Here is a 22,435-nt window from a genome sequence, read left to right as displayed (position 1 = left end):
TACCATGGAAATTTCAGAGATAAGAGTAAAGTTGACATGTTTCTTTATACTAAGCCTATTGCATTAAAAAGAAAATTTGGAATTGTCTTTATTATTATTATTATTATTATTATTTTTGTAAGAAAAAATTTGAAGATACTAAAATTTGAATGATTTTAATCGCCAGAAGTAAACATTTAGGACTTTTGTTCTTTTCTCTATAAGTTGCGTGTGACAGCTAAGAATACTCATGAAGAGCTGTATGAATGACGCTCAAAGCAAACGACAGCATGAAAGAGGTCCTCCTCTTTAATAACTTTTATGAAATTTGGCTCCTTCTTTTGACTGATAACATTTAAATACTGTCTCGGCTGTAATATTGTGTTTTGACTTTTTTGGCAAATAAATAATAAAGGGAAAACCTAGTGTTTGATATTTACCAACTTATTAGTTTTGGACAAACTTCACTTTCTAGTTAAAAATGAAATCGAAATATATATATATATATATATGACAAATGTCATTACCTTATCTTTTAGCCTTTAGTCAGAACTAGTCTGATTGTGTATATATATATATATATATATAGGACAATGCAGTGACATCCAACACATGGCGGCCGGCAAAACATCTTTTACAGGTATTTATTTTAGTTATGGAAATTGATAAAAATTAGATTACAGTTACTCAGACGCTAAAGCATGTTATTTGTCGTTTAGACAGAATAAGTTCTTCATAACACGCTATTTGTCGTAGAAGCGTCATTTGTGAGACGCAGAAGTCCATAAATCATAACAAAATCCCCATTGCCTTCCTAGAACCATATTTTTTATGTCGTTTTCAATAATAAATTACAAAGCAGGTGTTTTAGCAGCAAGTAAAGGGTTGCTAATATATATATTGGATAAGTTTTCTTTTGTAAGGGAAAAAAAAAAAAAAATTTAAGAACATTGAACTTGCTTTTTGTAGGCTTATAACTAGCTTGTATTTCATAGTTTTTACTCTTTTTTTTTTTTTCTTTGGTTCAAACAAAATCAACTCCAAAATTGAACCCTGCTCACAATGTTAGCTTCACTTCGTAATCTTTCAATTTGGCTAAACCTTATAAGTATATTTGGGGGTTCTGTTTTTGTTAATTTCGAACCAGACAATGCTCATTAGATTGCAGCCTAATAAATGCTAATTAACGGCAAAGAACGAGTTATTTTAGTTATTTATAAAAGAACGAGTTCTTTTGCTTTTTCTGGTTTAGATAGAAATTTACATCTCCCATCTCTTACGGTTGAAGAATAGTAAAGCAAACTACTAAGAAAATATTATGTTATCATGTTATGTCTATGCTTAATGTGTCCCATAAGTACAAAGTTTTAGGTACCTTGGATAAAGATTAGCTAGTTCTACCAACTGTTTAGCCTTTTTTCGTTTGGTCTATGAACCCAGTTATTTCTGTATATATAGATGACTAGTGATACATTATTTCATGCACCAAATTACAGAGGTTAAAAAAACCCAACACATTCTTTACCTTCATCTTCACCTACAGAACCTGCCTACCCTGTTTCAGCAGCCTCAATTTTGCAAAACCACATGGAATCAATTTGAGCTTGGAACTGCTTATTCTTGTTTACGATTACTGCAATTTCAATTTCTAATTTCAATATTAATTTTACATTCCAAGTATTTGGCTACTTTTCTGCAACAGCCATATTACAATTATTTTAGGATTCACCCAACTTGACAGTAATCATCATCAACAGCTAGAACAAATTTCATAATAGAAAGCCAAAGCTAGAAGCTTTTTAACACCTTAGAATCACTACGAATCCAAATTGTTCTTTTATTTTGTTCGTACAAAGGATTGCAAACATTTTTAACATCGTTACTGGTTTTTCATACAGCATAGGAAAGCGAGTTCTCATGAACTAAATTCCTTACCTTCACCTTGACAGCCCCAGTCAAACTTTGCACACTCATAGCAATCTTAGATAGCTGATCTTCCTTCATCTTCTTTGCTGAAGAAACCAGTACAACTTTAGTCCCTGAAAGCTCATCATAAATCCTCTCGAATTCCTCCAAAACTTCCTCGATCAAACTAGCCTTATTCTTCCTCACCAACATCTTCACCAAACTCACCAAATGCTTATGAAACATTCCCTTATAATTGGCCACCTCATCAATCATCACCAATCCCTTTTGTTTCTCACCCACAAGTGGGTCAGTCAAGACTGCTTGAACCTGCTTGTTCCGGAGCAATTTCAACAGCCTCTGAACATCCTTTTCAACTGGGTCGATGGAACCGTTGCTCTGAGCTATGCCTAGAAGTGCTGCAGCATAACCACTGGCGGGTTTCTGGTGAAGGGTTGGAGAGGATGATGACGACGATGAAGTGAAAGATAAGGTTGGAGATGGGGATAAGAATATGGGAGTGAAAGTTTTTGGAGAGAAAGAGGTGGTCTTGTTGGAGATTAAGTTAGATTTGGATGCAGAGTAGGGAAGGATTGATGTGGAAGAGGTAGTCTTGAAATGGTAGAGCTCGCGAGAAGTTGAATTGCGGCCATGAACTTTGAGTGCAGAAACAGAACCTGACAAAGTATCCATGGACGGAGAGCAAGAGGAAGGGGGGGCCAAAAGAGAATTTTTAATTGTGCTTTTTAAAAAAAAGCTTTTATTATTTTGGCTTTTTGTGTTGGGAGATAGTGGATAGGCTTTAGCCACTTGAAAATCTTTTAAAAAAACACAATTTTTTTGGGTTGAAAATGGGTGGTATACAAGCAGATTTATGGAAATGTGCCATTCAAGTAATAAACTAGCTATTCTCACATTTTATCTGAATTAATTATTACATTTCTTGTTTCGTGACAATTTTCAATCACATATGAATCTCCCAACACGGAAAAAGGACAAAATTCAAATCTATAGTCTTTATCTAAGAAGTTGACTAGGGCTTCTAGTTATTCATTTGTAATGAATATAAATTTTACTAGTCTATTAAATATTGTATAGAATTTATTATAACTTAAATCGTTTTTATTTTATTAGCTGAAAATATTGATATCGCTATCTAATTAAGTAGAGTAAAAGATAATGTAACCAAAGAGTCAAAAAAAAAAAAAAAAAAAAGTCTGACTAGCTTTGTACTAAGTTGGTTGGACGGCAGCTGACATATATACTTTCAACCAATTAAAGAGAAAACGGCTGTTTAAATTGACTAATTCAAGACGCATATACCACTCCACATTTTATTTTTCTGGATTTTTTTTTTTTTTTTTTAACTTTTGACAAAACAAAAATTCAAACACGAAACCTCAACTTGGATTATTACAGAGGGTGCTTCCTCCGATATTACTTGTTTTAATTTAGTATTAGTCAAATCCTCAATGATATATGGCCACGATCATTTTAAATATATGATCTTCAGGTGATCATCTTTATGCTGAGAAACGGCGACGAACATGTGCAAAGCAATGAACGATAAGTCGTTTGAGGAAATATAACCGAAATGAGAAACATTTGGGTTGGGAAATGGGTTGGTGATTCTTCTGGCCAAGAATGGGTTAGGACTAATAAATATGGTCTGGTTGGCAGGCCACAGCAGACCGTCGGATGTGGGCCTTAGTCATTGACTCTACATTGTACATTGGGTTTTTTCGAACATTACAATTCCAGAAAAATAGTAATTTTTTTTTTTTTTTTAAAATAGCCAACTTTTAGTATAACAGAACCAAAATATTCTTTGTATTTTTTTTTTTTGTCTATTTTTTCTACCGAAATGCAACTTTTTTTTAGTTTGTTGTTTTTGGTTTTTTTTTTTTCCTCCATTCCCTTTTCCTTTCGAAACAGAACTAGAGCATAAAAACAAAGCTAAGCTTTCCCTTTCCTTTTAGAAACACACCAGCGTCATTTTCACTTCAAGCAAAATTGTCCTCCCATTCGCCGGTGTCATAGAAAAACAAGTTTTTGGAAAATTGTTGTCCCTCCCCATGCCCATGCGATCGGATGTTGTTTGATTTTCATCTTTGAGCAGAGAGACAAGTTTCTGGAAAATCAAAATTAGCTTGCAAATTTCTATAGAAGGTCCACATTTTCATCAATTAGTTTGCCGAAGAAGAAAAATGGCGGAAAAATGACGGAAAATTGGCGAAAAACTGGCAGAAAATAGCAGAAAATTGGTAAAAAATTGGCGAAAATTTTGCGAAAACTGACAAATTGGAGGAAATTGGCGGAAGTTCATATTTTTCGCCAAATTTCCTCCGTTTTTATTGTTTTTCGCAATTTTTCAGTTTTACATAAAATTTCTCCCATTTTCAAACCATATGCCACCTAAGTATCTTTAAAATCACATATAACAGCTCATAAATTAATTTCTTGCATACCCATATTAAATAAAAAGCTTAAAAAACCCTAAACTAATAAAAAATACAAGAAAAAAGAGAAAGAGAAAAAACAAAAAAATACATATTTCCTTACTTTCATCTAATAAGAAAAAAGATAAAATTTTTACCTTAGTTTAGTTTGAGATATGAGAAAATACAAAAAAATGAGAGTGAGAGGCGATAAGATGCAAAAAGTGACCTTAGAGAAACCCCACGAACGGCTGTGTAGAGGAAGAAAGGAAAGGGTAAAAAAAAAAAACATTTTGCATAATTTTCAATTTTATCAATGGTATTTTTGTCTCAAGGTGGCTAGTTCTTTAAAAAAAAAATTTTTTTGCTATTTTTCTAAAATGGAGTTGTAAGGTAACTATTTATCGAAAAAACCCTTGTACATTCTTAGGAATGTCATGCAACCACGGCGGTCGGTGCAAAATAATTAATAGGGAAAACTTGAAAATGTTCATCCCTCAACTAAAATGAAAAACAAATGTCCACATTTTTCATTTTCAATAATTTGCTCTTATTTTTTTTTCTTATCCAAAGAATTATCTAAAATATTTTTACTATATCGCCTAAATAATCCATAAAGTTATATGTTTGAGTTGCAGATTTCATTATCTTTAATAATTTGTATTTGTAGTTTTATGAATTTCTTTTACTTTGATGATAATTTCTATTTTTATTTATAAATAGTTAGAAAAAATATAAAATATAGAAAAAAAAAATTATTTCAGTATGAGGCTAAAGACAACACGCTCCCATTTGAGAAAAAATCCTTACCATTGAATGGGATATGTAATTAGAGATGAAATATAAATAAAATTAAGTAAAATTATTATGTTCTTAACAATGAGGGGAGGGATTCCTTCCCTGATAGGGACAAGTAGTTTTACTTAAATTTGTAAATATTCCGCACCTTTTAAACGGAAGATATTCCTGTGCAAGAAAATACTTTTTGATTTTGTCTATACCCTGTGCTCAATTGCACACCATGTCCTGTGGTAACGGCTCAGTTCCCATTGAGGGTGAAATTATACCTGGCAATTCGGGTTGGTGGGTCGTGTTCGTGTCAACCCGTTTAATAATCGGGTCAAAAATGCTTAACCCGAACACGACCCATTTATTAATCGTGTCAGGTATCTAAAACACTAACCCGACCTGTTTATAAACAGGTCAACACGACACGACCCGTTTAACACGATTATTTTAACGGGTCGTGTTGATCTATTAACCCGTTAACCTGAAATTGACCTATTAACCCGAAAACTAACCTATTAACCCGTTAATCCAAAAATTAACCTATTAATTCGAAAATTTTTTTTATTTTTTTTTATTTTTATGTTTTTGTTTTATTAAAGATGTATTTTTTGTTTTTAAAAAATTAGTAATAGAAAATTATTTTTATAAAATTTTTAATTTATAATATTTTTTAGTTATTAAATATTATATTAGTGATAAAATATTAATTTAAAATTAAATTTAAATGGGTTGTAATAGGTATATAATCGTGTTAAACAGGTCAACCCGAAAATGACACGATTAATAAATAGGTCGTAACGGGTCAATTTCGAGTTAAACAGGTCAACCCGAAAATGACACGATTAATAATCGTGTTAAACGGGTTGACCCGATTATGATCCGAACCCATTTATAATAAACCCAAACCCATTTATTCCGTGTCGTTTTCGAATCGTGTCGCCGTGTCATGATCCAAATTGCCAGGTCTAGGTGAAATGTATTGTTTTCAACCTCTAGCTCACATTTTTTTTTTTTTCACTTTCTTTTTTCATATTTTATTCTAATCATTTACAAATAAAAATAAAAATTATTATCAAAGTAAATGAAATTTAGTAATATTGCTAATTAAATAGCTACACTCAATTAACAGATTTATAAATTTTAAAACTTACTAATTTTTAACTAAAAAATATTTTTTGATGCATATCTAAAATATATATATATTATATAAAACATCTTAGATATCAATAAAACTATAAATGTCGATTATGTTGTTAACTTTTTATAAGGTTCCACAATAATAGTGACTATAAAGTAAATATATTGTTATAGATTTATTTGAATAATATGATAAAGATATTTTAGATAACTTATTGGGTACAATGAGTAAAAGATGGATAGAATTATTGAAAATAAAAATATGGGTATTTTTCTTTGTTTTGGTTGAAGGATTGACATTTTTATGTTTTCTCCATAATTGTAACTGTAATGCAAACGGACAAAACAATTGATGTTTAGGGGCCTTCATGTAATTACATTTCACTCCGTATTCGATCCTCTTGCCATAATGCATGAGATTGTGGACCTACCATATCGTAAAAATATTATTTCATATATATATATATATATATATATATTTTTTTAATTAGAGGGGTTAGAAAAACATCAAAACGAAAATTAATTTCTATGATGAAATATTGATTATCTCATCAAAAATTCGAAATTATTGGTTTTGGTATATTTGTTGATCCTTAGTTGGGTACATCTGAATGGTTCAGAAAGACTTCTGTACTTTACACATCATTAATTTGAAAGGAAAAAGAAAACATGAACGATTAAACTTCGAACCTACCCAACCGCTGGCTTGAATTGACGAACAACGCCACTTCATTTATTAATTAATTGGGGATTTTAGGAATTAGGAATATTAATAAGTTCATTCACAATAAAGGAACTACTATTAATCTTCTTCTTTTTTTTTTCACTTTTAATGATGAAATCAACTTTATAAAAACACATTCTCTAATCGATAATAATCGTAAAAACAACATAGCTGATCAGTCAATCATAAAAGACCAATTTCTGGAGATGATTCCGTGGATTGCGCTGCCAAAGACTTAAAAGATTTGCTTTTCTGACCATCTTAACTGCACACTAATCCCTGTTCTAATCCCACTATCCAAATTTTAATGGCTTTTTCACAGACAGTGTTAGGCAGTTGGGCCCAAAATGATGCACATATAACCAGTTTTGCTGATATCAATAAATAATGCACGGCACACATCCACTACAAGGAAAAAGCTTTAAAGTTGGGACAATGACTGGACCTTATTTCTTTACTCGGTCTTCTTTTTTTCCACTAGCGTTCAAAAACCCAATCTTCCTTTTTTCTTTCTTTCTTTTTACTTGCTCCCGCTGAACTACTATTACAAACAACTTCGAAAGACCAAGTTTGCTCTATTCTAATTTCATTAGAGAAATAAAAAGAGTTTGATAGTGGTACTGTTGCTCTTGTCGGTGAATTGGGTTTGTGACCAAAAAAAGAAAAAAAAAAAAAAAGAAGAAAAAAATGAATCAGGAAATGAATGGGATTGAGACTGAGAGTAATGGGCATGAGAAAATAGACCATGTGTACAAGGTGGTGGTGATCGGAGACTCTGCGGTTGGGAAGACTCAGATACTTTCTAGGTTTGCTAAGAATGAATTCTGCTTAGATTCCAAGTCCACCATTGGGGTTGAGTTCCAGACAAGGACTGTCACCATTAAAGGCAAAGTCATCAAGGCTCAGATCTGGGATACTGCTGGCCAAGAAAGGTACTTCATCTCTCTGTTTTCATATATTTTATTCTTCAATTTGGTTATTCTGATCGAAATACAGAGATAATGTAGCTTTTTATTCACATGGTAAATAGCTTTTGAACTGAGAGTTTTATTATCATTCATTTTTTTTTTTAAACTATCATTCATAAACTTTAAAAAAATATATATGTATATCATGATCTAAATGTTCTATACTTACACAGAGTAGCTACTGATGCTCAATCAGATATCTTTTGGAAGGGTAGTAATTTGGAAAATACAGGGAAAGGGATGAAATTATTAACTATTTAAAGTTTCATCAATTTTATTATTATTATTTTTTGATGAATTTTTTTTTTTAATTTTTAATTGTTTTACTGTGTATGTAATGTAATAGATATCGAGCTGTAACAAGTGCATACTATAGAGGGGCATTAGGAGCAATGCTGGTGTACGACATAACGAAGAGACAGACGTTTGATCATGTGGCTAGATGGGTGGAGGAACTCCGGGCCCACGCGGACAACTCCATCGTGATCATGCTGATCGGGAACAAAGCTGATCTGGTGGATTTAAGGGCTGTGCCCACTGAAGACGCATTGGAGTTCGCAGAGGATCAGGGCTTATTCTTCTCGGAGACGTCAGCTCTCAACGGAGACAATGTGGATACTGCATTCTTCAAGATATTAGAGGAAATATATGGTGTGGTTTCCAAGAAGTCACTGGAAACAGTTGGGAATGGAAAAACCAACGGCGCTGATGCTTCGATGCTCAAAGGATCAAAGATCGACGTTATTTCTGGGACTGATTTGGAAATCAGTGAGATGAAGAAACTATCTGCTTGCTCATGTTGATGCATATTTTAATCAAGAAGCAAAACATTTAAGACCATGCTTCGGTTTACTAAATTTGTTCTTTGCTTTTGGGTTTATATTTTTAGAAGTGAGAGAATGATCTTAATGGATCAGCCCGTTTATTGTTGTCTATTATAAGTCCACCGTCCACCACAGAATCATTTTATGCCCAAGAGAATGAATGTGACTATATATAGTGGTTTTCTATTAATTCAAATCTTCTGGGTAGCAAGCTATTCATGCTTTTGCCCAGCCACAACCATCTTGTTTTTTAGTCTTTTCTGGATGAATATTAGTCTATACCAACACAAAAAGATAAAGAATTCAATCAACATTAACTAATCGACTGGAAAAACAAGGCAAGAAAAACGAGGCCTAATGTAGTGGGTGTATATGCATGCAAATGAAGCACAGAATCTTCTTGAATTTCTTGGGATTGGGTGTGAGAGTATAAAGGAGTGGATCGATGCCTCAGATTCGAGGGAGTGCATTAGGTAGAGAAAGATATTGAAGCATCGCCATCAGACATCTTTATTATCAACTTCTCTTGCTCCTACCTTTTTGTTTGTTTCTGCCGATAAAAGCTTTGAGTTCATTGGACCATCCTTTCTTTACTTTCCCGAAACTGGAGCTTATACGATTTTAGATATTATTGGCATTAGTGACAATTAAGGAACTAATAAACAACCTCAACGATATAATATTGTCTCCTGCAATTTATTTTAAAAATAGATGCTTCTATTTTAATTCCCTATCATAATTATAATAAACCCCCCTATGTTTTAGGTACTCATTACGCAGTGTATTCCACCTACTACGGTTTGAAATAATCGACTTCCATTAGCCAAAATCGGGATCAATAGAAATATGCAACAAATTAACATTTGAATAATTAGATCCAAGTTTTTGCTTCATATTATTATCTGGACAGCAAATTACAAGCTTTATGACATTTTCCAAAAGTTTATATGTATATCTATATATATAATGACACTTACCTGGGATCAACTTTATTGTTAGTTTTTTGGTTGATATGTAGCATATATCTTGGATCATGGATTTTGGTAAAATTTTACAAATGTGATGACATGGGACATGTCAAGGATGGAACGAAGGACTGGCATATAATACTAGTTGCTATCTCGGCATTATGCTCCATGACCAATTCATCATCCATGTTGATCAGAAGGCATAGCGACTTTTAATTGATGATAACAGAGCCAGCTGGCCTGACTCTGAAATCTGAACATTGCCCCATAATTGCACTTTTTCTGTACCCCCTCAATTTAATGTATTTCTTTAATTGCAGGCTACGATAACAGTGGCGTGCCATTATCATAATTAATACTTATATTAAAATATGTTAATAATATTATATGATATAATGAATTGAAAACTCAGTGCATACGTATATATATATATATATATATATTTTTTTTATCATTTTGGATCACTGTTTCATCCAGAATTAAAAGCTTAAAAAACAAAAAGTAAGTGTTCTTATTAAAATTAATACATTAATGCAGAATATAATATTTGGCAATGTAATTTTTCCATATAATATATTGCAAAAGCTCATAATGATGAATGAGCGGCGGGCTTTAAATGTTACCAAATAGAATAAGAGCCACTTGGTGTGATAGTTGCAGGCCGACTGGCGATTGATTGAACAATTAGCCGTTGCCGTTTATTTGTTTACATGAAAGTTGCTTAGGCTGTCAGTTTGCCCCGTGCCAAGATCAATTGGGCCAGCCTTCACTCATCAATACTCAATTGGGCTGCAGTTGAGGCCATACATACGAATGAATTATTTCTTTTTATTATTTTTAAATATATTAAGAACAAAAAAAAAAAAATTCGACGGCCAAGATATGAAGCACATTCCGATTCTGGACCTTTCTTTGTATGCTAAAATGAATAAGAAAAAGCAAATTAAAGGAAATAAAGAAATGAGTAGGAAAGAACTTGATTGAACGGGTAATCACCACCTCACAAACAATAATTTAAGAAATTCCCCCCCCCCCAACAACCAAACAGGTCATTGTCTGTTAGTTTTTTTTTTTTTTTTTGGTGACTAGGTCATTGTCTATGAATTTCAAAATTAATTGTGGAAGGGAAAAAAAAAAAAAGAAGATCCCAACAACAGTTTAAAAGGAAAGCAGCAACTCCATTAATAAATTAACCATAATAATATTGACGCATGTGCCAAATGGTAGGCCACAACCCTTTTTAATTTTGCTTTTTTTTCATTTTATTTTTGGATTTCGCATAATAAAATAAATAAATGAGAAAAAGAGGAGGGGGGTGTGTCATGGACAAAGCGATGGAGTTTTAGGAAGAAGAGGCAACACATGATGAGCAATGATGAGAAGAGGGAAATGTAGGGCATCATCCTCTACGTTCTGCAAGTAAAAAACTGCAAGAACTGACTATCAGACTCGCAACAAGAAAACGAATATCGATCATTGCTTCTAAAGCCTCATACTTTGCAACAGAACAAACTCAATTTCATTATCATTCCTTACAACTGTCATTTCTTCATTCCTTACAACTGTCATTTCTTTCTCATTGATAGTTAGTAAAGCCTCACTTGCAACTTTGCAATGATGCCAACTCTCTTCTTTCCCCTTCTTTTCACTTCCCCATCATCATTCATATCTTTTCTCATACCTGATTCTCAAAAGCAGAATATCAATCACCTTTTAACTTTTCTTCTTCAGGCATTTGTTCTATCTTTTTTCTGTTTTTAACACTAATAGACCCAAAAAAATAAATAAATAAATAAAATTATAAAACAAAAGAGGAAGAAGAACAAAAGTGGGAATTCATATTCTAAAAAGGATTATCAACAAACTTACAGAAGCATCCGAGCAACGATTATCAAATGGTGGTAGTTGTATTAAAAGTTAAAAAAAAAAGGAAAAACTATGACGTATTTTTATGCTTATGAACAAAATAATCCTTTTGGCTTTTGACAAATAGAAATTTTGTTACATTTTTTACCCCTACATTTCTACCGATTAACCATCTTTCTGCTCCGTACTCTCATCGAACGATGGAGATTTTCTGGAGCTTTTCATCCTGAAGAATCCGTACAATTTACGCAAATCCTTTACCGTCTGAACACCTTCACTGCAAAAAACCCCACCCGGTTGGACATGGGCCGGTTCCTCTACGGACTTCCTCGACCCGTTCTCCATTATCCGCTTTCCCATCTTCCCCGTTCCCCTCCCATCACCGTCCGTTTGCAACGCCGTGATGACGGATTTGATAGCCCGGCTCGGCGAATTCCGGTTCGCAATCATCAGCTCGCTGATCTCCGCCGGACTCAAACTCGACCCGTTTTGGAAAATTTCTTCCACTTGCGGGAAAAGCTTGTGCTCCTTGAGACCCAGATAGCTGCTCGCTAAATTCTTAAACGCGATGAAATCGCAAAGCGGAAAATGGATATGAACGTCGATCCGACCCGGTCTCAAAATTGCTGGGTCAATTTTGTCCTTCCCAATCATCGTGAATACCATAACCCTCTCCTCCGCACAGCACGAGTTTAGAAGACCGTCCATGAAATTCAATACGCCAGATAAGCTCACGGCCGTGGATTTCTCGATCAAAAACCGGTCAAGATCCTCGATAACGATAACCGACTTGTTCGTTGTCTGCAACAATAGCATTTTCAGATCGGAATCGTCCATCATTTTGGAGAGATCGAGATCATAGACATCGTAGGAGAGGAAATTAGCCATGGCGGCGACGAAACTCGTTTTCCCGGTGCCGGAGGGACCGTACAGTAAATAGCTTCGTTTCCAAACACGGCCCAGTCTGTGATAATACTGTTTGGCCTTGAGAAAGGACTCGAGGTCGGATTTCACCTTGGCTTTGAGATCGGATTCCATGGCGATGGTTTCGAAGGTCGAAGGATGAGTGAAAGGGATTGATTTCCACCGACCTTTTCGATTGGTCTCGACGTTCATGAAAAGCTTCGGATCCCTTTTTCGCTGCTCAAGCTCATCGGCAACCGTATGGATATGTTGGAGATACGGCCTGAGAATTCTTCGTTTGTCAGATTTCCGAATCTTGAGCACCAAACATCTGCTGGTACTCTGTTGTTGGGCTTGGGCTTTATCTTCTTCGTTTATCCAAATTAATTTCGCTCCGAGAAAATAGTCTTGGACCTTCTGGTTGGGATTGAGTTTGAGGAGGATCTCGTTGGACTTCTTCCCGGTGATGAGGTTGGTTAAGTCGGAATCCTCGATGGAGGGCAAAGAATTAAGATAATCGGTGACTTTGTGAAATAGCTGATTCTCTTGCATGCTAATCTCGTTGAATTCAGGAACTCTGAAAGACTGATACACATGGAAACAATCCTCAAACGCTCGCCACCATTTCTTCACGATATATACCACCCCAGTTCTGTACAGAAGCAAACGAACCAACACCAACACAAAACCCAGTACAAGTAAAAGAAGAAATGGATTGGAAACAATCATTTTCTTCTTTTTTTGGGTTTTTTTGAATTTGGGTGTTCAATGAAATTGAATTGGAGCGAGCGAGAAAACCCAGTTGATAGAAAAGGGCACTGGGTGGTAGTCTAAATATTTATATATTAATTCTGTACAGAGTTTGAGACGAAAAGTTCAACTGGGATGGAACAGGAAAAGGAATCTCCTTCCCTCTCTGTGGAATTGGAAAGGAAATTCATGCTGCAAAGAATTAATAGGGAATTTTTAGGGATGAAAAAGAAACAGAAGAAAAGCGATGGAAGAAAGACCGAGATAGTTGGGAGACTGGAGCAACAAAAAAAGACGAATGAGGAAGAGAACACAAAAAAAAAAAATATATATATATATATATATATATATATCCTAATAATGTTAATGTGTTTCAACTTTGAAGACGTTGTGGGGAATTAGATTTCTTCTATAATTCCGTCATTTCTAGCTGCTTTCCAGCCAGGATAATAATCTTCATCGCTTTTATAATTACCTTGATAAAGTCACTTTGGATTTTCCATTCTCTCCATTATTTCTAATCCATGGCTCTACGCGTGGTAATATTTTTATATTCAGCTAAAAAACAAAAATATATATATATATAATTTTAAATTTTTATTTAGAAATTAAAATAATATTAATATGTAAATAAGATCTTTGGTCCCATTTGTTGATAAATACGAAGAGGTGCTCGTTTACCAAACGAAATTGCCATTTTGAATTTGATATTTGTGATTTTATACAATATTATTTGATTGGATGCGATGTCGTAGAGCTATGTGGTAGATAGGGAGTTCTTTCTGATAATCTCGTACCACTGGAAAAATAAATTAAATTAGACGATTAGTGCTTTGGTGGATTAGTTCTGTGTCTTCTGTCATAGATAAAAACATTTCTAATTAATAGGATAACATTTCTTTAATTAATAGGATAACATTTCTTTTTATAGCGTGTACTTGGTTAAAAATGATCCAAAGTTTTGTTTGATGAGTTGGTCTTTTAGGAGAAACATCTTTCTAATCTAATAGATGGTTTTGCAAGTAGTGCGTAATATTAATGTTTCTGCATAATGCGTTTTTCAGAAGTAAAATAAAAAAAGACAATAATAATAATAACCTTCCTACAAACTATTAGCCTCAAAGGAATATTGCTGCAATAATAATAAAATCTAAAAGGAATGTCCTGTGGTAGTTCTATAACTGTTTCAATGGTTGCAATTTTCGTTTCAACAAGAAGTTTGGAATCAAATAAAATCTAATATTTCTAAATAAAGAGGGACAATTAACTTATATTATATTAGCAGCTCATTGGACTAACGAGTGCACTGATAAATCCACATGGGGTAATTAATTAGTTATAATAATTCACCATCTTTTGGATCTTTGTGTGGGTTTATATTTTCCTCAAATCGATCAAACAAAAATCTTTAGTTTTAAAGTGTAGGCCAAGAAAGGAATATTATTAATATTTTTTTTTTTAAGGAGTTTACATTACACCCATGAGTTTTAACTTAATCTAGGATATAACTTTAGAGTATTTTGTAGTGTCAACTGATCTAGAGTTCTAAGTAGCAAATTCTCTTCCCCCTATTGGTAATTAAAATATATATATATATATATATAGAGCTTTAGTCATTCAAAAAATTAAATAAACATTAAAATGTAATTTATAAAATTAATTAAATAAACGTTAAAATGTAATTTATAAAATTAACTTTTGAAAGTAAAAGTGAACAATAAAAAACTCAAAATTAATAAATCAAAAGTCCATAATTTGACTAACGTAATTCCATATACAATTTCACAAATTTCTTTATATGTGCGTGTGTGTGTGTGTGTGTGTGTATATATATATATATATATATCGACGAATTATGAGATACATAATTTATAATTTAATTTCGTCTTGACTAAACTGACCGAAATTTTGCACTAGAGAGGGCGTGGCTCAAATTGAAGATGGAAGCATATTATTATATTAGTATAATGTCACAGATGAGATTCGGATATTCTTTTATATTAGTTGTAAAGATGACGTTGTTAACAATCCAAAAGTAATTTTAAACTAGCTAGCTACCACTAACTACTACTAATTAAATTTTCTTTTGGTGTCTCTGAATTTTTTTTTTTTACAGATGGAACGCGGAAACGACTTTAGCTTGATAGACCGAGCAAAATATTCCAGAACTTTGAGATATTCGTTAATCGTTATAGGTGTCAGATAACTGGCATAAAAACCGAGCCAATAAAACCCTATTTCAGATTTACACTCTAAGCTTTTCAAATATGAACAAGCAATTGGCAAACACATCTTTGAATTTGTCTAAAGCGCCCTTCTTTTGGTTGATTTTCTCTTTTTATGTGACACAATTATGACTTATTACATATTATTTTGTTTTTATTTGATTTGTTTTTACTTCCTCTAATTCTTTTTAAAGAATAACAAAAGTGTGTACGTAGATGTGTGGCCGGCTCCAAAGACGAATGTGCCCATTTATCATAAGAATTAACTAATGATAGCTTTAAAAAAGGTTGGGAACAAAGAAAAATAAAAGGTTCTACTTTTTGGCTTCCTTTAGGAGGTAGAAAAACAGATCATTAGGTAAAAATTTTGTGAAAGAAGAAAAGTCAAAAGATCGGCTTAAAACTATGCAAGGCAAATGTACCATTCAAAAAAATGAAAGTAAAATAGAAATTAAGGTTTTAAGCCAAGCAGAAGAAGATAAATAGAAGGAAAATCCTACATAAATTCCATTCTCCTTCGTTGCTACGGCACTTAATAATGTGCGTATTCTTTGTCCGATGGAGGAAAAAATTGTCAAACCTCATTTTTTCACTTTTTCCACGTAGTTTTTAGCTTTCTGAATTACTTGCTTGTTGTTATTCTTGGTGCTAATACAGACAGCACTTTAATTCATGCGTGATTGCTTAGCTCATCTCTCTAGGGCTCTCTATATGTTTATTATATATGTAGCCCTACTTCATGTATACATCTATTTCTATAATTTATTATTATTATTATTATTATTATTTTTTGTGAGTGCCTTTCGGAAAACTTTGGATTGGTTAATAATTTCATGAGAGATGAGATTGTAGCCACTGATAGTGGGTTAAACTGATGACCAGCAGCTCAAGACGTTTATGGCAATGGTGGTGTTCAAATCTGATTGACCAATTTGTGTTAGTTGATCATCAACTTAATAATGTTAACATTTTTGCCATTAGATTAGATTCTTTCACGTTAATTAGTACATCGAGTTGAGAAAGTGAGAAAAGAACTATTCTATATTGGATTAACTCCATTTTCCTTTAAAATTAAAAGTTTTGTATTTTCAATTTTCTTTTTCTAGTTTTCTATTAAAGCCATGCTGCATTGATTGGTAAATTCTATACAAAGCTAAATAACCTTGACAACGGGTTGTTTTTCGGGTAATTTGGAAGGTATTATATTACGAATAAAGTAAGTGATATTTATACGTAATAAATATGTATCAAGTTATCTAAGGAAAATTTTATGTCGGTACAGAACTTCTTCAGATTGAATATTTTCAAAAATTTTGTGATTGTAACAAGATACAGTTCGAATTTAAACAAGAGCCTTCTTGAAATAGACTTTTGGTGGAAATAGGAGTTTAACAGAAAAAATTTCTTGTAGAATGAAGGATCTTCTTTTGAGGAATGAGAGAGAATTTTCTTTAAAAAAAAAATAAAAAATTAAATTTTACGAGCTAATCAATCTGAATCCTTGAGTATTATATGATAGCAGTCTGGTTATGTGTCTTATGGGCCTCTTTTAGGTCTCAGTCTCACCGATATGATTGGACAATATCAATTTAAATTTTCAACCTTTTTTTTTTTTTTTTTTTTTTGGTTGGACTGAAAGATTTTAAACCTTTTAATTAGAGATGTTTTTGGGAATATAAAACAGGGATGGAAATTTACTTTCATAATACTCAATTTGGATAAATAAGACATACACCCTAAAAAGCCGTCAACGTTTCTTTCATCTAAACCGCAAATTATTATTTACCAAAATAAAGAAAACCACAAACATTATTATTCACCTATAATAATTGTTTCATAGGTTGTATTTAAAAGAATTCATTATCTGTTTAAAAGGGTTCATTAAATACGGGTTACAAGGACGGAAGCCTCTTAGTCGGTTGGTATCTTCCTTTATGCTGAGAGTAAAATCTAAAAAAAATACAAAAAAAAAAAAAGTGACAATTTATGGTAGTTGTGGCTGCAAATCACCTAATATTTGCTACCAATTACGTACGGGACACCCAAAAAAAATAATAATAAAAATAAAAAATAAAAGACCAAAGAATCAAAACAATTGACCAATCCTTTCTGAGTGTGGTTAACGTGCAAATGTTAATACATACACGACAACGACAGGTAACATTGTATGAATGAAAAAAATTTGAAATTATATATTTATTATTATTATTATTATTATTATTTTGTGGGGGATATATATTTTTTTTGTGTGTGATTTTGTGGGGGTATATATAATATTATCTTTAACATCTTAGTCTTAAAAAAATAAAAAAATATCTCTGCAATCTTGGCATGTAATCATAATGGGAGGCCCGGAATGATAGGCCCAGTCCTTAAGAGATAATACCCAAGAATTCAGCCATGATACATAAGCCCAGTAAGTGGCCCAATCACCTTAGTTATGGGGTTGGAAGAGCCCATCTAACCCATAATGTTTTTGGAATGAATGACATAGAGAGAAGGAGAGAGCTAACTGGGGACAAAAGGATTCAAAAATTATTCAGTACTCCACGTGTACCAGCTGGCATGGGATTTGGTACACATAGCAAATAAAAGAAAGCCATTTGTATTATTAATCACGCATCATTTTACGGTGCTAAATCACCATCGTTATCAACTTTTTATTCTTCTTTTATTATTAATTCTCTTTTGGAAAAGGGCTCCCCCCCCCCCCTCTCTCTCTCTCTCCTATACTTGCCTAGATCTCTCCATCTCTATTAAACTCACGCTTTGCTCGATACCTCGAACCTTATTCAAAATTTATATTTATTTAGTGCAAAATAATTATTGATCAACAGGGAAAAAATTCCAAACCTAAACAAGATAATGGTCCAAATTATGTAACAACAAAAGACAAAGCTATAATTTCTAAACAAATCAACTTACTAACTGTTAAATTTTTGAAATTAATTTTTCTCATTTTTGCCATTAAATATTCATAAATTCAAGAAATTGAAGTACAAACTTATAATATATATTTCAGTAAGAAATCAAATAATTTTTTAGAAGAAAGGGGAGAAAGAAGAAAGAAAGAAATTGCATTCCAAAATCCAAAACAAAAGATAGGCTGTCGATATTTTCACTAAGTCACTGAGTTACTGTTGGTTGGCAAGTTCGAATTTCTAAGGGAAAAAACTTGGTGTTTGCAGTTCCAAAAGCAAAAAAAAGTGTTAGAAAACGTGTTTAGAACTGTTGATGTGGAGTCATAAATGTTGCTTAATTGAATGTTTCAAATAGTTCATGTTCTTTTGGTATTGGTTATTTTTTTTTTTTTTTGTTATTCATGTTTATGGTTATGGTGTAATCTTATAACCATAATTTTAATGGAAATTATTAATTAAGCTTTAAATTGTAATGTTTTTGATGTCAGAAAATATCAGTTTTTTTTGCTTCAATATAAGTTGCTCTCAGTTTCCATTTGCTTTTAATATAACATTTTTCTTTTCTTATTTAAAATTAACAACAAGGTGCACAAGTTGACCGTATTAGTCTAAAAGATATTAGATATTAGGTTTGGCAAATGCTAACAGGCAAGGAGGAAATATTCTGAGAAGGGAGGCTAGAGATGGCAGCATCTATCTTACTCCGATTGACCACAGCTATTGCATACCGGATACGGTAAGTCATCAGCGGTGGCGACTATCTAATGCTTAGATAATTTTGATTAATTGAATGTTCATTTGCTTAAATATAAATTACTGCAAATAGTCTGTGTTGTTATTTGCTGCAGCTTTTCTTAAAAGCAAATATATATGCCTAACTTTACGTTTTGAAATTGCTTGAGGCTGCACACCAAGACGAAAGATTAACATATGTATACACAAGAGTAAATTTTAATAGAATGATTTACGTTCATGTTGAAGAAGTAGACATGAGTGGTTTAACTATTTGTAAAAAACTCTTATTGATTTACGTAGTTTGCCTAAAAATAAATGGGTTATATTTAATCTGACATATGGTGGCTACCAGTTATATGACATTGACAGATATGTCCCAGGTTTCGATTTTATTACAAAACGAATTGGGGATTTCTAAGAAAGCAAAACAACAGCCACCACACGTGCATTTCGATCTGCAAGAATGGCAAACATCTCTATAATTTACGTCCAATCATAGTGGGCCTCGTGATTGAGAGGCCCATGCCTTACTAGATCATATTACAATTCGGCCCGTGATCAACAAACGCAGTAATAGGCCGAATTATTCCTTTTAGGCTGATTATGGTCCAAATCATTGCCTAATCTGGCGAGGCCCATCATTGATCGTAGTTGAATAAAACTTAAGGAGACGAGGTTCTGAACTTCCCGCGTGTCCCTTAGTTAGGTGGGAAGGAGGGACCCATATTTACATGCGAAAGCAGAGCACAGCGAACCAAAATTGATATGTAATCGCAGCTCCTTATCTTCTTCTACACCCCCGTCATCTCTGTCTGTCTGTTGTGTCTGTCTCTCTCTCTCTCTCTCTCTGTGCTCCACCATCTGAGCATGGCAACTCCGATCAGTCTTCTTAGATTGCCTTTTGTTCTACAAAAACCACACTCCTCCCTCTCAAATTCAAAGCCACAGATTCTGTCACCCCCACTTGTAAAACCAATTATACAAATGGGAGATTCCACTGACCCACACAAAATCTTTACTCAAACTGTACACCATTTAAAGTCAGCTTCTCTTCCCCTTACAGCCATTACATTACCTTTCTTTTTGGACCAAAAGGCAAGTACAAATAATGCAACCTTTTTTTTTTAATTTTCTAGACATTGAAAACAAATTGGGATCTTGCCTTTCTGTTCTTCTTCTTATTATTATTATTATTATTATTTGCCTTCACAACATTTGGAGATGAAGGATTATTATTATTATTATTATTATTGTTACTACTATTTTGTTTTTTAAGTTTAATGTTGTGATTGGACAGGATGCGTTTGCTGCTGGTGGGGAGTTTGGGATATTGGAGGGCAGGACATTTGCCCTCATTCACCCCCTTGTGATGGGTAGCCTGTTCTTCTACACTCTTTGGGCCGGGTATTTGGGCTGGCAATGGCGTCGAGTACGGACAATCCAGAATGAGATTAACGAGCTCAAGAAGCAAGTCAAGCCTACCCCTGTTACACCTGGAGGGGCGCCAGTTGAGGCACCTCCATCTCCCGTTCAACTCCAAATTCAGAAACTCACTGAGGTTAGAAAAGCTTTTCAACTTTGGAAAATCACTTTCAGTGGTTGTGAAATTGCAAATATGCCCCTGCTTCTATCATGATTGTCAAAAATTTTATTTTCATTTAGGCTAGCAAGTTCTTTTCTTTTACATTCTAAGATGTCCCATTTTCACTCGAATTAAAATTAAATTGTAATAAATACATATCATTTTATTTTATAATGTATATGACATTGCTTGCTGAGCGCTGGGTTCGATGGACGATTGATAGGTTGATAGTGGATTGTTGATATCTTTGATATAGTTACTCCAAGTGAGTAAGTACCTGATGGTAATGATTTTTCCAATTCAGGAAAGAAAGGAATTGGTGAAGGGGTCTTACAGGGATAGACACTTCAATGCAGGTTCATTACTGCTAGCACTTGGGGTGTTTGAGTCTGTAGGTGGAGCAATTAACACATGGTTTAGGACTGGAAAGCTATTCCCTGGACCCCATTTGTTTGCTGGAGCAGGTAAAGTTTGCCTAAACATCATTGGGTTCATTTAGCTGATCCAAAGTACCAGAAGCTGTATGAAAACTACTGAAGTGGATTAAGCTATATATGTGTCTTTTTTCTGTTTTCTTTTTTTCTCTAATGGATTAATAGGTTTTCAACTTAATCTTTTGAACAGCTATCACAGTGCTATGGGCAGCAGCAGCAGCACTTGTTCCATCAATGCAGAAAGGGAGTGAGACAGCTAGAAATCTTCACATTGCACTGAATGCATTAAATGTTCTGCTTTTCGTGTGGCAAATACCTACTGGAATTGACATTGTTTTCAAAGTGTTTGAATTCACCAAATGGCCTTGATTTTCAGATATTCTAAAAAGCCAGGTTCTGTTAAAACTTCATTGTTTTAGTCAGCCGTGCAGTTTCAATTTTTTGTTGTTTCTCCTTTCTTATTCCTGATGATCTTAACTACTTTATCCGATTCAGGGACGAAGAATTACTGTAAAGCATATAAGCCTAGTTCAGTTAATTGTATATGTCTAATTAAAGCATTTCATTTCTTGTTGTATGATACCGCAAAACACAAAAATACTTCATCCTCTTTTTCCAACAGCCATTTACTTATATTTGCCAATAGGGTATTTTACCAATTAACGTTATCAAATTTTGCTTTCCTTTCTTTAAACCATAGCTTGCTTTCCTTCCTAGAGACACCTGTTTTGGAACCCTGTTGATAACTCTTTTCAAATTCAATTTTCCTTTGCTCTTTAGCAGTCTTAATTTTGGTAATTCTGTGTCATGCATTGTATGCCAATATTTGAACAACTAAGCATCTTGCAGATACTATATAGAGGCAAACTCTAGCTAGAGAAATGGATGAAGATTCTTGGACTTTGTCGCATTTCTTCTAGACAGATGACCAAGGACAAGTAATGTTCACAAAGATATCAATAGCAATCAGTTTGTACCTTCCCTTAGACCAAAGGCAGGGATAAACCTTCCTTTTAAAAAATATTGCTGCTTTTGGAAGAAATGTCTGTCTGTGACCATATATTTCTAAAGCTTCAGTTGAACATTAATATAATGATATTCCAAACTTCATAAAAAGAAGTTCAACTGAAGCTCTCTCTCTCTCTCGTTTATTTATTTATTTATTTATTTTTTGCCAGAACACAACAAATAGAGTAGCTTATAGCATCTTTGAATGCTGCTTTGAATATCTCTTATAGACAAATAACCGTAAAAACTCATGCCTAGGTCTTTGTGATGTGGGGTGGC

At 33.4% G+C, this 22,435-nt stretch overlaps 4 protein-coding genes across 5 annotated transcripts; 2 read left to right on the top strand and 2 right to left on the bottom strand.

Annotated features, from left to right (window-relative positions):
* Positions 1-1,726: 1,726 nt before the first annotated feature.
* LOC107410053 (ATP synthase delta chain, chloroplastic) lies at positions 1,727-2,696 on the bottom strand. Its single transcript, XM_016017466.4, has one exon. The coding sequence runs from the start codon at positions 2,575-2,577 to the stop codon at positions 1,870-1,872; it is 708 nt and encodes a 235-aa protein (XP_015872952.2). The 5' UTR covers positions 2,578-2,696; the 3' UTR covers positions 1,727-1,869.
* A 4,762-nt stretch (positions 2,697-7,458) lies between these two features.
* LOC125423700 (ras-related protein RABA3) lies at positions 7,459-9,002 on the top strand. The gene is made up of 2 exons (XM_048478589.2): positions 7,459-7,904; positions 8,287-9,002. Exons 1-2 carry the CDS (start codon positions 7,660-7,662, stop codon positions 8,741-8,743), a joined length of 702 nt encoding a protein of 233 aa, XP_048334546.1. The 5' UTR covers positions 7,459-7,659; the 3' UTR covers positions 8,744-9,002.
* A 2,545-nt stretch (positions 9,003-11,547) lies between these two features.
* On the bottom strand, positions 11,548-13,666 carry LOC125423841 (AAA-ATPase At2g46620). The gene has a single exon (XM_048479422.2). The coding sequence runs from the start codon at positions 13,228-13,230 to the stop codon at positions 11,764-11,766; it is 1,467 nt and encodes a 488-aa protein (XP_048335379.2). The 5' UTR covers positions 13,231-13,666; the 3' UTR covers positions 11,548-11,763.
* Positions 13,667-19,855: 6,189 nt separating this feature from the next.
* LOC107406921 (uncharacterized) lies at positions 19,856-22,278 on the top strand. 2 transcript variants are annotated; one of them, XM_016014138.4, is made up of 5 exons: positions 19,857-20,227; positions 20,430-20,690; positions 21,019-21,178; positions 21,339-21,541; positions 21,998-22,278. In XM_016014138.4, the coding sequence occupies exons 1-4, from the start codon at positions 20,000-20,002 to the stop codon at positions 21,515-21,517; spliced, it is 828 nt and encodes a 275-aa protein (XP_015869624.1). In that variant the 5' UTR covers positions 19,857-19,999; the 3' UTR covers positions 21,518-21,541; positions 21,998-22,278. The 2 variants fall into 2 exon arrangements, with proteins under 2 accessions (XP_060675013.1, XP_015869624.1); XM_060819030.1 differs by lacking the exon at positions 21,998-22,278 and having other exon boundaries at positions 19,856-20,227; positions 21,339-21,767.
* Positions 22,279-22,435: the final 157 nt, after the last annotated feature.

The sequence above is a fragment of the Ziziphus jujuba genome, chromosome 7 (genome assembly GCF_031755915.1).
Source record: "Ziziphus jujuba cultivar Dongzao chromosome 7, ASM3175591v1".
NCBI lineage: Eukaryota > Viridiplantae > Streptophyta > Magnoliopsida > Rosales > Rhamnaceae > Ziziphus > Ziziphus jujuba.
The sequence above is the reverse complement of the archived record's forward strand: the minus strand, read 5'-3'. Positions and strand labels throughout refer to the sequence as shown.